At 34.1% G+C, this 14,915-nt stretch overlaps 1 protein-coding gene across 1 annotated transcript in view; it reads left to right on the top strand.

Annotated features, from left to right (window-relative positions):
* LOC136826325 (fibrocystin-L-like) overlaps positions 1 to 14,915 on the top strand; it is a 57,619-nt gene that overhangs the window by 36,622 nt on the left and 6,082 nt on the right. The window contains exons 45-60 of the mRNA XM_067083576.1: positions 190 to 301; positions 1,650 to 1,808; positions 3,719 to 3,946; positions 4,396 to 4,563; positions 5,265 to 5,362; positions 6,199 to 6,321; positions 6,491 to 6,743; positions 6,995 to 7,214; positions 7,594 to 7,691; positions 9,418 to 9,567; positions 10,230 to 10,379; positions 11,176 to 11,324; positions 12,161 to 12,364; positions 12,723 to 12,992; positions 13,792 to 13,968; positions 14,537 to 14,791. Coding sequence (XP_066939677.1) covers positions 190 to 301; positions 1,650 to 1,808; positions 3,719 to 3,946; positions 4,396 to 4,563; positions 5,265 to 5,362; positions 6,199 to 6,321; positions 6,491 to 6,743; positions 6,995 to 7,214; positions 7,594 to 7,691; positions 9,418 to 9,567; positions 10,230 to 10,379; positions 11,176 to 11,324; positions 12,161 to 12,364; positions 12,723 to 12,992; positions 13,792 to 13,968; positions 14,537 to 14,791 — 2,814 coding nt within the window. The remainder of the gene's footprint in view (positions 1 to 189; positions 302 to 1,649; positions 1,809 to 3,718; positions 3,947 to 4,395; positions 4,564 to 5,264; positions 5,363 to 6,198; positions 6,322 to 6,490; positions 6,744 to 6,994; positions 7,215 to 7,593; positions 7,692 to 9,417; positions 9,568 to 10,229; positions 10,380 to 11,175; positions 11,325 to 12,160; positions 12,365 to 12,722; positions 12,993 to 13,791; positions 13,969 to 14,536; positions 14,792 to 14,915) is intronic.

A 14,915-nucleotide genomic window follows, 5' to 3' on the forward strand; every position in this document is an offset into this window, starting at 1 on the left:
GCAAAAAAAAAAAAAGTTCCACATCTACTCAAAACTGTTCCATGTCTTTGAATAAGAGATAAATAACACTTTTTTTTATTGATAAGTACCTTTCATGGATAGCCAAACTGTCTCTCATTCAGAAGCATTTATGAAAAGTATCAATAGCTTTTACAACATTGAGATGAACCTGATCTTTTACTTCATTAGGTGATGATAACCACAACAGGGAAGGAAGCTGATGAAACGGAGGTCCGAACAGTAGCAGCCATCAGTGGAAAAACCATCACACTCGATAGTCCTCTTGAGCATGAACATTTAGGTAAGAATGAGTCTTGAACTGCTTGATATTGAAGATTTATGAGGAAGCTGTTTGTGGGATAACCTAACTGTAAATATTGCAGTGTTGCATCAGTACAGTAGTAATTATCAATCATTTCTTAGTTTATAATGCTTTGTGAATGAAAAATACAACAAAGTAGTGCTATGTCGTCCTGTTAGGCTTTTAATGATTTCAGTAGAGATAGTGAGAAGTGTTTACCTAAAATATCCTCTTAAGAATCAGTAATGAGATTTCAATCAAATTTTATATTTCACATTCAAGTACCACCTCTGATAGTTTTCAGATGAACACAAGGACAAACTGCTGTTATGCCACAGCCAACAAAATTCAGATGAATACTTGGAAATTCCTGATGGACTTCCCCTCACTGGGCAGATAACTGCCTACAGTAAAAAGTGCCTTAAGGGACAATTACAGTAGTTGGACAGCACTTACGGTTATTTGTAGTGGTCTTTTTTCTCCCAGGTGCATTCTGTGTTTTATCTTTCATTCTCACTCTTCCCTTTGCTACCTTATTTCAATGTGCTGATAGTAAGAAAGTTTTGAGAATTATTTTGAGTAATGTACCAGTAATCCTGCACAAAATTCACGCACCAACATCTCCAGTGATGCCAGATGTCATAGAGGAGACTTTGACAACATTCCATTACTCATTGAATTCTTGAAACTTTATTGCCATCATGTGGTCAGTTGCTTTGAATCAGTATTTATTTTGTACTAAGCATGCCAGTCACATGAACTTAAATCTGTGTTCTAGCTGCTTCAGCTTTATTCTTCTTCATTTAAATTAAAATGAATGATTACTTTACATTTCACTAACATTTAAAAAGGTCTGTTTATTTAAACATAAAGTTTTAAGAGGAATATCTGGAGTCAGATTGAGTAAGAAATTATATCATGAGGGATATTACTGAAGTTCTGTATATAGATGAGGCAGTAATAAAAGTGAAAGGACAATGTCTTGGACATGTCCTTTGCACAACACCTGAGAGAAATATGTGGTAGCGCCAGCTGACCTCCTGTGGGAACTGGAAGAGTTGGAAAATCAGACCTACCTAGATGAGAACTGTGAGAAGGGAAGCAGGAGATGAGTGGAGATTTGTGGAAGATAAAGCACAGGAAAGACCAAGTGGAAGAATTTCATTGGTTCTCTTTGCTTCACTTAGCATTTGAGGTGATAAGGATGATTAACACGTATCTTAATTTGGGTTTACGTAACTGTTTCATCCTGTTTTTTTATTTTAATAAACAATAAGTAAGAAGATTATGTTGATGAAAAGTATATGAATAATAGTTCTACAAAGATTTTCTTTTCTTTTGTGAAAAGGTGTAACCCATGAAGTGGGTGATGGAACATCATACACTTTGTCTGCAGAGGTTGGACTGCTTGGAAGGAGCATTGTTATTGAAGGATCTACTACCAGCAACAGTTTTGGTGGAAGAGTACTTGTTTCAAAGGACACTACTGGAGGTCAGACTTATGCAGGTGAGGTCTTTTTAACAGAGGATTTATTTATTGTGTTAACCCCCTTAGGGGGGTAGTGCCATGAGTGCACCTCATGCAGTGCAATGCAGGTATTGCTTAAGGTTCTTTGCAGTGTGCCTTCGGCCCCTAGCTGCAACCCTTTTTGTTCCTTTTACTGTACCTCCTTTCATGTTCTCTTTCTTCCATCTTACTTTCCAGCTTCTCCTAATGATTTATTCATAGTGCAACTGCAAGGTTTTCCTCCTGTTACACCTTTCAAACCCTTTGCTGTCAATTTCTGTTTCAGTGCTGAATGACCTCATAGTCCCCAGTGCTTGGCCTTTGGTCTAAATTCTATACTGTATTCAATTCAATCAATTCTATTTTATTGTGTTAGTAGTCTTTGCAAGATGAATGATCCCCTTCAGTTACTGTTGTGAAAATATTTGCATAATAGTATAGGCTACTGGTTTAGAAATCTTTTGATAGTTTCTGTATTACCTTTAATTACCTTTCAGTCTGTCACTGAAAACGGCTGTAAGCATCGTATCTGGCAGGAAAATGAAAAAAGTTGATGACAAAAAAAGTCAAAACTTAATGACAATAAGTTTTTTCAACAATATATATAGAATTTCAGTGAAACTGTAATCCATCAAATATAGAGCTACTGAGTCAGAAGTTAATTATACTCATGTTTTGATTAAATTTGTTGTTGTATAGTATTAAAAAGAGAAAATCTTTAGTGTATCATGATGGGTTGAAGGTAAGCTAAAATATTATGGCTTTTCCTAAAAGCATACAAATTCTGCATATCCTGCATGTTCAAGGTTGGGTTCTTGTTATACTGTACTGACATCCCGGTCTATTAATTCAGTAGCATCAAAATCCTGCAAAGCATATGAAGCTGGACATCAAGGGGCGCTTCAAGTAACTTCTTGAAGCCTTTTTTCTTATTTCTCTTTGCAAAAGTAGTAGGTAGCCATCATTATGAAGTGAGAGAGAATTTGTATTGCCACTATTTTGTAAACATTTGATCATTCAGGCAGTTCAGAGCTTGGACGCTTTTGATGCTGTTTAGTAGTTTAGATTTTAATCAGTTGATACTGTGGATTTAACAAGTTACAATAGGTACCTCTCCATTCATTACTTTAGTCAACCTGGATTACATCTGTGACTTTCCAAGAAAATTTCCATTATTGTTGCATCCTGTGTTCTTGTTTTACTTTGCAGTCTTTCTAACATTTCAGTGTGGTAACTTGACCACTAATCTCGCATCATTTTAAGTTTAAAAGTACATTATTGATAGATATACCACATCTTCATAGATAATAGCCCTGTGAGTAGGCTAAGTCAGTTTTCAAGAAGCTGGGAGGTGTGCTTTTTAAGGGTTGCAGGTACTCCTCTGAGTAATTCCTTCAGATTTATACATATCTGTTGGTGCACAGAATGTTGTTTACATATTTTTTGAATCCTCTGTACACCATTCCTTTTAATAAGACATAAGTCAGAGACTCACTTGAATCATTGACCCAGCTTTTGTAATGTTGCTCCTATGCTGAATTTGTCAGCGTTATACTATTTTACATTATTCTCAAGAGCTCAGTTCATGTAAGAATTACACAGTAGAGAGGTTCATTAAGAGAGGTAGCAAAGCCCTTGTAGCATCTTGGTTTATAAAGAAAAGGTAACAATTTTACTAGATTTACAAGGTGCAACTGAGCCAAATCTGTCAGAAATGTGATTGTTACCTTTGGTGCCTTGCAGGATTATGTAGCATATATTTGCTGCATAATATATATTTTTATGTTTGATTCTATTAACAGCACACTCAGTCTGCATTTGGTTCTAGTGAATTCTTCAGTGTAGTTATAAAGTTCACCATCATTTTCTTACTGTTAATTTTACAATTTTATTTCAATAATACAACAAAGGTACTGCCAAACTCTCGAATGTTGAATTCCGCCATATGGGACAAGAAGGTTTCACCGATTCATATGACCCACGATTCACTCTGGCTTTCCATGGGCTAGGTGATAATGATGCTGGTAGCTATGTAAAGCGTTGTAGTTTTAACACAAACTACAACACTGCCCTTGGATTTTTCTCGTCTAATGGTATCACGGCAGAAGCCAACGTTATCTACCATACTGTTGGAGGAAGTAAGTGTGTTTCTTTTTTCATTCTTTAGAATGAAAAATATAAGTTTCTTCTGTAAATATGTTTAGAACAAATTCATTATTGACACTTGATTATGAGGCAGGATGTTAAGTCTTTATTTAGATTGACCATTAATGGCATCCGAGCTTTTAGGTATTATCTTGTAGTGAGAATTTTTTAATGCTATTGTACAATATCACAGGTAAAGTAATCCATTTGTTAATAATGATTAAATTGCTCTTTCATGTTGTAAATTAATATAATGAATGGTTTTGTTAACCTGCATTCATAAGATTTCCAGGCCTATCCCTTTTACTAATAATAAGAAGCTTATCCAAAAACAGTAGGGAATCATTTTAATTGTTGCTCCCTTCAACCAACCATTATAACACTAGCAAAACTAATATTTGTTGAATAACTTGTTCTAAAGAAATGTTTTATTTTCCTTCAGGTATCGTTGATGAGGGCGTGGGTAATATTTTCAGAAACAATTTGGTATCCCTTATGCTCTTCCCTGGGACGTATAATGGCCGTAATGAAGTACAAAACTTTAACTTCTTTGGTGGTTTTGTTCTGAATGCTGCTACTGAGACTGTCCTGGAAGGAAATGTTGTTGCTGGTAAGCTTTATTGTTCATGTTTCATTGCATATTTTTCTAATACAGAAGTGCTGTACATTGTGTTGTTTGATTATAGGAAGAAAAATAAATTTTTATCTCCAGGAAATTTACATAGAATGAGTTATAAGTTAATCTTTGCCACAAGCAACAAAGGAAAATGAGAAGCTACTAAGTAGAAATTGGTTGTAAGTTAAAATATTCCAGTAAGAAAGCTACTGCAGATTCTTCGAGGAAAAACTTTAGAGAAGATATTTAGATAAACCGAACAGTTAGACCAAACTACATTGATCTCAGTAGCTGGATAATATTAATATTATTTTAGCATTCAAGCCACAGGTATTTGTTTTTATGTTGCTATGATTTCTATTGCTGCTCTAAATCTTTGATATCCAGTGTCTGTATAGAATTAGATTCCATTCATGGTGTAGAATTTTGCTTCCTGAAGAATCTTGATAACAGATTTTCTTTGGCAGTAGTATTACTGTATTAAGTTACAGTATTCTGATACTGTACTTGGACAACATTTGAATTGTTTCTTGTATAACAAAATAATAATAGTACGTAATTGCAAAATGTTAAGAAAAAGAAGGAATAACAGCCAGAACCTCTTCTTTCAAATGAACAGATTTTTCTAAATATACTCAAATGCTTCTTAATCCTAATGTCATAGGTTTGTTTTTAATGTAATGTTTTAAACTCAGGTTCACAGCAAGCAGGCTACCAGACATATGGAGAGCCGTGTGAGGATGATTCCCTTTGGAGTAACAATGAAGTTCACAGTTCCATGTTTGGTATATTGGTAGGTTTTTTTTTTTCTCTTTCAAGTTTCTGATAACAATTATCCTATCCTTCTATAAAATTTTATTTAACTTTATAACCAAAGCTCAGTCAAGAAGAGAGTATTCTGGGTAGTCCATCTAAGAGGGTAGCTACATGGTAGCCATAGAGTTGAGAGTTGCACACTTCCAGATACAGTAGTTTTTCATTAAGATTGAAAATTCTTGAGGTTCAGAATATGGGCCATTGTGCAAATACTTGCTTAAATGATTGGTGAATGGGAACTTCAGGCTCCAACTCAAAATGATGTGAAGTGGCTGTCTCATATCACGGGTTTTAAGGTGGATAGTGTAACAGTGAGACATATCATTGGGAACAAGGCCTACAGTGCTTCTGGTTCCTTGTGCTTGATTCCTATACTGTAATGCAGACTCTTAAAGGAAACCTGGCATGACTGGAAAGTTGTTGCCTGGTGGAAATTGCAAGGAGTATTTGCTAGAGCTCCAGCTTGAAATAAGTAGGTTTTAGCACTGCACATTTGCCTGCATTTAAAGTTGGACCTACTGCCTTTACTTCAGGAATGACCCTGCTCTGTTTGTCAGTACAGTATTATAAATGAAACCAGAGTAAATGTGTGATCCTTGTCTTTGGTTTGGTCCTTTTTATAATGTCAACAAATTACAGTAATATCCTTTTGGGATGTGATGTAAAGCTGGATATGCATATTGATAATAGTTCATAAAAATTATATACCCCTTGACTTTTGATATTTTGTTGATGTTATTGTTCTTTATAACAGAAAGTTTCATATATGTTTTTTATATTGTTTTTAATCATAATCTTGTTATTTTCTATCAGCTTTGGAAGAAAGGTTCTGCAGGTGATCCCACAGCTTGCAGACGAGTTAAAGGGTTCTTTGCATGGCGAGTGTGGGATACAGCATTCTACATGCAGCATTATGCAAGCTTAATTCTCTCTGATGTACGTTGACTAATTATTAATCCTTAAAAAAATTGTCCTTGTTTCGATGCATACAGTATACTGTATCCTAATTTTGACTTTTTGATCTGTTATTGCTGTGAAAGTTGGTAAAACTGCGTTCTCCAAAACAAATGGTGACTGAAGGATAATGTGTCTGTTTTTATAATAGGTAAAATCCATCGACAATCATGTCGGCGCCAATCAGTTAGTGTTTGGTCCACATGCCCTGAGCCATGAATTCTATGAGAAGACAGCAGTAATAGCGGATTCCCTCTTTGTCGGAGCATCACCTTCTCACACCTGTGAATATCATGGTTCCTCTGTCAAGATCGAAGAGCACTTCCCTCATTCCTTGTGGCACAACGGTGTTGAAGGTGGAAATTCTGGGTTATTGTTTGCTTCTTTCGCATCCACCATTAATAGTGAGTTTTTTTATTCAGTCTTAACTTTACATTATTATGATACTGTACATCCCTTTATTCTGGCTGAACAGAATATCTAAATAACATATTTGTTATATGCAAATTTATTCTGATTATATCTTTAAAGTAAACTTTTCTCCTTTGAGAAATGCAGTGGAGTAGATGCAAGTAAAATACAGATATCCCATTGCATTCATTATATTATGTCTTAACATGCTATAGCACATAACTTTGTTCCATTTCTCTTGCAGTGGCTCCAAAGCATGCTTTCCATGAGGTATCAAGTTATCCAGCTATCCGAGGTGGTTCGTATGTTGAAAACGTCAAGTTTGTAAATTACAATAGTCGCAGCTGTGGCAAAGATATTGCATTTCTCACCAACAAGGATGCAGATGATGCCATTCATCCTATATTTGTCTCTGGAATAACCTTTGTCAACTCATCAACAGATAATTACATTTTCCTGCACAAGTAAGTAAAGAAGGGGAAAGAATTTGTCTTAAATGTTGTATTTAATATAGATTGTTATTATTTAATATGCTGACTCTCACCTTTAAGGATAGGATATAGTGCTACCTGCTCGTATGATCATTTTCTGATCCATTGTCTGCTTTCTAGACTGATTCAAATCTCTGGGTTCCAAATATGGAAATTAAATTGTTATTTTCAGCAGTTGGTCCAAGCCTCTCGCTTCCAGAGAATACCTTAGGCTCATTTCTCTTAGTGCTAAATTCTTTACAAATGGCACAATTAATGCCAGTTGTGAAGTACAGTAATGAATTTTATCTGTGGCAGAAATTGATTTGAAATTCTTATTTTATAGCAAATGCAATTATTCTATCCCTTTCAGACCAAATTTGGGTGTAGTTAATCCATCTGACTGTGTTGATATGAGCTGTGATGGTCATAAGAAGATTGTGATTCAAGACATGGATGGGAGTCTTCTTGGTAAGTATTTTACCATTTTCTTCATATTAAAAATATATTGTATGTTTATGCTTTTTTTATTTTCTGGCATTCTAAGTTTGGAATAGTGTTCTTTTATAAAGAGCATGTGTGAACTGAAAGTGAAGAAAAATAAAGGCTAAATATAGATGAGGAAACATAACGAACTCATAAAGAAAAATTGAAATGAAAAGTAATAAAGAAGTTTCAATGAATCAACACTCAAAAGCAAGAAAGATAAGATGTAGTAGGATATACCTATATAATATTCTTCTTAAACTTTTTGGCTTTTGACTAGTGTTACTCTCATTTAACAACAAATCCTTCAGCCCACTGATTTGCCTAAGTGCATTTATAATTGATAGTTACACCTTTTTCAAATACTGCAGTAACATTCATCATTATTTATGTTTTTTGTCATGTTTTCACTTGACAGGGTTAGGAACACAATGAAATCAATGGTCTCTTCTATCATGTTCATCTCTGACAGAATCTTTATCTTGCTAGGTTTTCATGTCTTCTTATTCCCCATCATTTTTTATACTGCCTTTTGCTATGTGTTCTTGAACTTCCATATTTACATTTTTTTCAATTCCTCCTCCCAACTTTAATACAAATGCTGAAATCAATTCAGTCTTTGGAATCTTACTATTTTTCCCATCCATGAATGCTACAGTGCTTATCTTGCAATTCTTTATTTGATATGTGATATCCCAGTGCTCCAGGTTGACATATCTCTTCAGTCTGTGGCTTAACCTTTCCAGATATTTCTCCATTTCTTTTACAAGTTCCCTTGTTCCATAAGTGTTAAGCATTCTTCATAAAATTTTGCTCTTGTTTTATTTACCTGGAACCCAGCAACTTGTTTCCACTGACCCATATATTTGCCTCCTTTTTCATAATTGACCAATCTGTTTTGACATTTTAGAAAAGTATTTTAATATGGTAACAAATAAAGTATTTGCTGTTTAAATTAGGTAGGAGATTTTTGATGCCCCAGATGTATGGGAAAGAGAGAGAAGATGAGGCCCATGTTGTTGTGTAAGGCTGGCCTCGAGAATGATAAAACTTTTATGTTAGCTGAGGGACATTAAAATGTGGAGTAGGTATTGGAATGGCTGTAAGAAAAATAAGAGAAGATTGCTGAACTTCTGTTCATTTGCACCCTGCTAAGAGTCTTTGCTAGATTGCTGGGGGGAGTTTGGAAGCAGTAGGACTAAGATGATAAGGAAGGTCCAGAAAATTATATAGAAGGATGTGAATGAAGACCTAGATGAAATGAGAATTAGACAGGCAGTATAAAATGCAGAAGAGAGTGGAGAGATCTCATTTCACGTCTTAACCCAAAAAGGAAAAATCTGCTGCTTGTGATGACAGTACAATACTTATAATACCTAGCTTATTATTGTTGTGTAACAGTTTAAGTAATGTCTGGTTGATTGTGACATGGTATGGGAATTGTTTAGCTTTTAGGTGAATCTATCACTAAACTTAGATTTTTCATAGGTCATAATGCTATCACTTTCATCAGCTGGCTGCAGTCGATGGTGTTGGTTGATTACTCTAACACACTGACTGGGAATCAGAACCTTAAATAGCTAGAAATATTTATACAATAATCTGGTTTTTGCAAAAATTTCACTATATAAATCACTGTGGCTGTATGTGTACATGATGACAATAAGTCATTGGATGGTCTTTAATGCATGCAAGTTTTATTTTTCTCTAGGGACAGTAAATGCAACTGCAACAGCTATTGCAGAATATGAATGGGATGGAGACAGATCCCATGGTGTTGGTGACTACAGAATTCCAGCTGCACTTAGGATGCGCCCTGATGGAAGCAAAATTCCCGCTGCAGAGAAGTATCCAAATAAAGGTAAAGATTTGGAAATAATCCTCCTTAAGTACATTTCATATCCTGAGGCCTCATTAAAAACATACATTTATTTTGTTGCTATCAGCATCCACAGATTAGAGGAAGAACCTAGAAAGTAAAATTACTGGTATTGTACAGAAAATATATGAGGTCCATTATTGAGCATAGTTACCTTCCAGTTATATTTTCGTGTGGTCTAAAATGCACCATATGATTCAGTACTGACATTTTAAGAAAAAATCTTTAAATGGTAAAAATGTGAGGGTAGTCAAACTGAAGTAAGCTGAAAGGCAATCTTTCATGCAGCCATCCACTGAAATACGAGGGCCCTTAAAGCAAGCTGTTTTTCCCCAAATTTGTATTTCTGTTCAACTCAGATTCACATTTTTGTCCTGATGCATTATGACAAGTGGTAAAAGTATCATCTTTGTAATTTCCATTGAAAAGTCGAATTTATGCCTTTAGAGCCTTTTCTGTATGTTAATATTTCTTATTCTTACACCTGGAATGTAATAGATGATATCTTTGTCCACAGGAGCAAATAATTTATTGTTTTTAAAGTTAAAATACAAATGGAAAATAAAAAAAATTAGCTAACTTTTCAGAAGTAATAAGAGTTGCAAAAATTGTATCTGTGATGATTTTAATCTTCTTCTTTATAGGTATATTCCGTGATAATACTTGCTCACTGATATCCACGTGGAGGGCTTGGAAGTGTACGGATATCAGATACCGAATGATGGTAATTGAAAGCATGGACTCAGATACTGAAATCAGGAGGTTATCACCTATAGGGCTCATTGGCAATGCTGGTAAGTACTGTATATATATATATATATATATATATATATATATATATATATATATATATATATATATATATATATATATATATATATATATATATATATATATATATATATATATATATATATATATATATATATATATATATATATATATTACATAGCTCCCGGTTTTATTTATACTGAGGTGTGGAACATCGTCGAAAATCGTCAAAAATCATAAGAAAACCTTACTTTTATTGAAAACGATATAAACTCATTATTATTGAGTTTTACATCAAAAAACCTTTCAAATTATGATTATTCTGCCATTTTGGGGCCATAGAGCGTCGTAACCCCGAACATGCGCGTAAGCCAGGAAATAATTTCATGTGGCCGGAACAAATCGTAAACGGGGACTGCCTGTATATATATATATATATATATATATATATATATATATATATATATATATATATATATATATATATATATATATATATATATATGCTGTTTCTCAGTTATTTATACTGAGGTGTGGATATCTGGCACAGACATGTATGTTAATTCATTAGGTTTTTAATGTTATAAATGATCTGCAAGTTTCAGTTCTTCTGTTCCTTGTGGTTAAATAAATTTTGTAGTCTTTCATTTTTAATTTATTTTGATGGACATTAAGCTAGCAAGTCACAGTGTCATCTTAAACATTTGGCATAAATCATCAGTCTGTAAATGTAATATTATGATGTTAAAAATGCCTTGTACTGTAATGACTTGTAAATTAAAGTGGACAAGTCATCTGACTGAAGAAATTAATTTGCAGGTTCTAGTGGCTATGTGGACCTTTTGAATGGCCCAATGGACCGTGGCTGGTGCTTTGGTTACACCTGTCAAGAAAGAATTTCCACATTCTACTCTGTTGTGGCATCTGGACAAGTGTATGAGATGGCTATGACCAGCACACCCCCACAGGTATGAGTTTGTATCTATTTTGTGTTTTGCTTTTGGTGACGTCACCAAATTCTATTTATTTACACTCATGTCAGGAGTTTTGTTGCAAGATTGCTGAGATATTCTTTATTTTGCAACTTAAATATATTAATTCAGGATGGCTGTATGGATGAAGATGTGTTTCTGTTTCATGTTAATCCTTTATTGAAATATCATGTTGCTTATTGTGCTGGGCTTTGGTTCAGCTGCCGTGTTAGTCATGAATTTATGAAAGAATAGAACTCCAGTGGGATTGTTTTGTTGGTACCTTGCTCAGATTTTGTGTTAATCAGGGATTTTTGACTAATTAACTCTATTGAGGGGTTCTTGACAGTGATTTGCTACAATTTCTAAAACTCATCTTTAGTAAATGGCAGCCTTTGTTGAATAATTAATGACAATAACAAATTAAATTATGTTAAACCAATTGAAGTGATGTTATCCCAGTGTAAGTCACTTTCATCTGACCAATGGTATTTTTACGAATAACCAACATTACCCAATCCCAGAATGGAGAAGTTGTAGATCACCAACCATCACATGTATCAGTGTGCACTAACTATCAAATACAAATTTTTGAAAGAAAGTGTTGTCAAAATATATAACATTTTCAGTTTATCCTATTACGAAATTTCTAACGAGTTGCAGTACATTAAATTAACCTTGATACAGTACAGTATACCAGTGGTTCATCAAGAGCAAAGCTTTCAGGCTAGGCATATGAGAGTTAAGAACATTAACTTGTGGTTGGGTTACAGTGTATATTATTAATGATAAAATTCTCATCCCTCTGATAAGAACATTTTTTCCTTATTTAGGTTCTGAGATTTCATCTCCTCCATTCAGACCCAAGTGATAAAATTGTCCTTCGACTCTTCTTCCCCAAAACTCAGCGTTATGACATTTATGTTGATGATGTATACGTTCCTCCAAAAAATATTGATAAATCTAAATATCCTGGAAAGTACGAGTTAATGAGTGATAGCGGTTCAAATTCTGCATATGTTCCTCAGCTGACAGACGTAAGTATAATTTCTCGTGTGTTTTTATAGGAAAGTGAATAATGAATTGTCGTGTGGATTTAGTTTATCTTCTGAAAGTTTCGCAAACAGTTCTAATGTGTGAGAATAATAAGTTCTTTAAGAAGAATTAATCCTGGTCTATTTCTGTGAATATATTTTTTCTTGTTTGGCTTATGCTTTCTGCCAAAAGATGGTCGACCTAGGGACAAAATAATATTACATGTTTTCCAATTATTCCCCACTTGAGTGTACGTGTTTATCCACCTTCTAGACTTATTAACTGTCAACTTCATTTTGCGCATAATATATAGTTAGTAGTAGTTATGTAGCCCTTGAAATATGTTATTTTACTTTCCAGCCGGCAGGATCAAACTTCCTCCAGAGAAATGAAAAATTCCTCCACATAACTCTTCATGGAGGTCACTTGTATGAGATCAAAACTATGCCCACTGTAATTTTGAACATGGGTGTAGTAGTGGATCCTGACAACTTCTATGAGGAGGATATTGTTAATAATATGGCCCAGATGCTGGGTGTTGCCCCTGGAAACATCCGAATTACCAACATCGTCCGTGAGGACTCTGGTAAGAGGAGGAAGAAGAGAAACACAGTGATTTACCAGTTTGAGGTGAGCAGTTGTACACAAAAAAACTCAGTTTGTATATTTTAAGTTTGTAACGATTATTTCCTTAAGTCATTATAGTTTAAGGCATAACATTATAGAAAGTGCAAATACTATTTTCCAGTTAAACTGTTGTAAAAGATGCTATTTATTTTATTAAGATTATTTAATTGTCAGCGTCATCAACAATTGAGATACGTAACTTATCTGGTGGCAGTCTTGTAAATTTATTACAATTTTTACAATTTTTTCAGTTTAATTACCAAATAATGATCACTGACTTGACTTTTAAAGATATAGGAGGTATGGTAACACAAAACTTAAGAGGATGGGTAAACCAAAGTTTCAAAAAGTGTTTAATCTTGAATTATATGTCATTGGATTATGATTCTTCCAAAAATTTTTAAACGGTCTATGAATAGCAGAGCTAGCATGCATCTGCAACTAAAAATGAGAAACAAAGGCTCCAAGGAAATTTCATAGGGGAGCTCAAGACTTCTTTTTCTTACTGATGACTCCATCATCAGCTAACCTAACCATATTGTATAAGTAAAATAACAGACATGTACACTGCATTTTTGTCTTTTATAAAGGAAGGGTGGTTTCATTAGTGAGACACTCAAGGGCTCTTTACAGCTATTGAAAACTCAACTTACGGTTAACAGCACACAGAAGTAATATTGCTTCTTTTTGTTGTCAGAAGTAGTATTGTTTCTTTTTGTTTTCAGAAGTAATATTGTTTCTTTTATTTTCTTAAAGATAAAAATGGGGAACCATTTATGCTGAAATCTTGATCTGTTTTCAGTTTGAAATTAGCAGCCCACCATCAGCCACTGCAAATGCTTCTGTAACAGTGGCTGTTAATGGTTCATCGGCTGAAGTATTGACTTACGATGATTTACTGGACACGATTGTGAAAGCTGTCGATAATTTCCAGGCACACACCTGTGACAACTGCAATATCACAATTGCTAAATTGCAGGTTAGTAGAAGTAAAATGAAATAGAAAAATCTTGCTCTTTTTTTAGGTAACTGTTCATTCATGTTTCCGTTCTGATGCTAAAATTCCTCAAGGTAAACTTAAATGTTCACCATTTCCATTGTTTATTTTATAATTTTTTTGAGTTAGTAATAATTTTTTAATTTCTTTCTAAACATGAGACAGTGTGCATTGGTTTGCTAACATATTTAATTCTAACTTAATTCTTGATAGTTATGAAATGCTGCTATTAGTCTGAGTGATATGAAATCAGTTTTGAACTAAAGTAAAAAAGAACTAGTCTGAACTATTTTTGATACCTTAATGGTTTCATTCCGTTGTATTTTTATTGTCTAATTGGAGCTAAGTTGTTGTTTTTGGATATAAGGGTAAGTTAAAATCCAGACTTGAATTGATATGGTAAAAATGTCATCAGTAATATATTAGCCAACACCTTAAACTTTTGTGAGTCAGCCTATGCCTTTATTCAAGGATATGAAGATGGAAAATGAATACATTTAATGATCATAAAATAATCACAATGATTCACGTAACATTCATATTTTTTCAGATCATAGAACCAGTTCCACCCCCAAAGAAACCCCCACCTCCTGCCACTGAAGAAAGTGGTTCAGTGATTGTTACAAATGGGACATTGTTCAGCGACATTCAGCAAGCTCTGGAAGCAGCTGATCTTGAAGTTAGCATTAAGGCTGTTAGCTATGAACAGCCATCTGCATCTAGACTAGAACAAGATGTACCACCAGAAGTCATAGCTTTTACTGTTTTTCCTACCCAGCCTGTGTACAATGTACTTTCTGGTAATGTAAGTATGAGTACGCAAAAGGTACAGAGCATAACTGAAACCACTTGATAAAGAACTCTATTTAATTTTTGTTAAAGTAGACTGGTTATAATGTGATATTTATCAGCACCATTTCATATGCCAT

The sequence above is a fragment of the Macrobrachium rosenbergii genome, chromosome 40 (genome assembly GCF_040412425.1).
Source record: "Macrobrachium rosenbergii isolate ZJJX-2024 chromosome 40, ASM4041242v1, whole genome shotgun sequence".
Lineage (NCBI taxonomy): Eukaryota > Metazoa > Arthropoda > Malacostraca > Decapoda > Palaemonidae > Macrobrachium > Macrobrachium rosenbergii.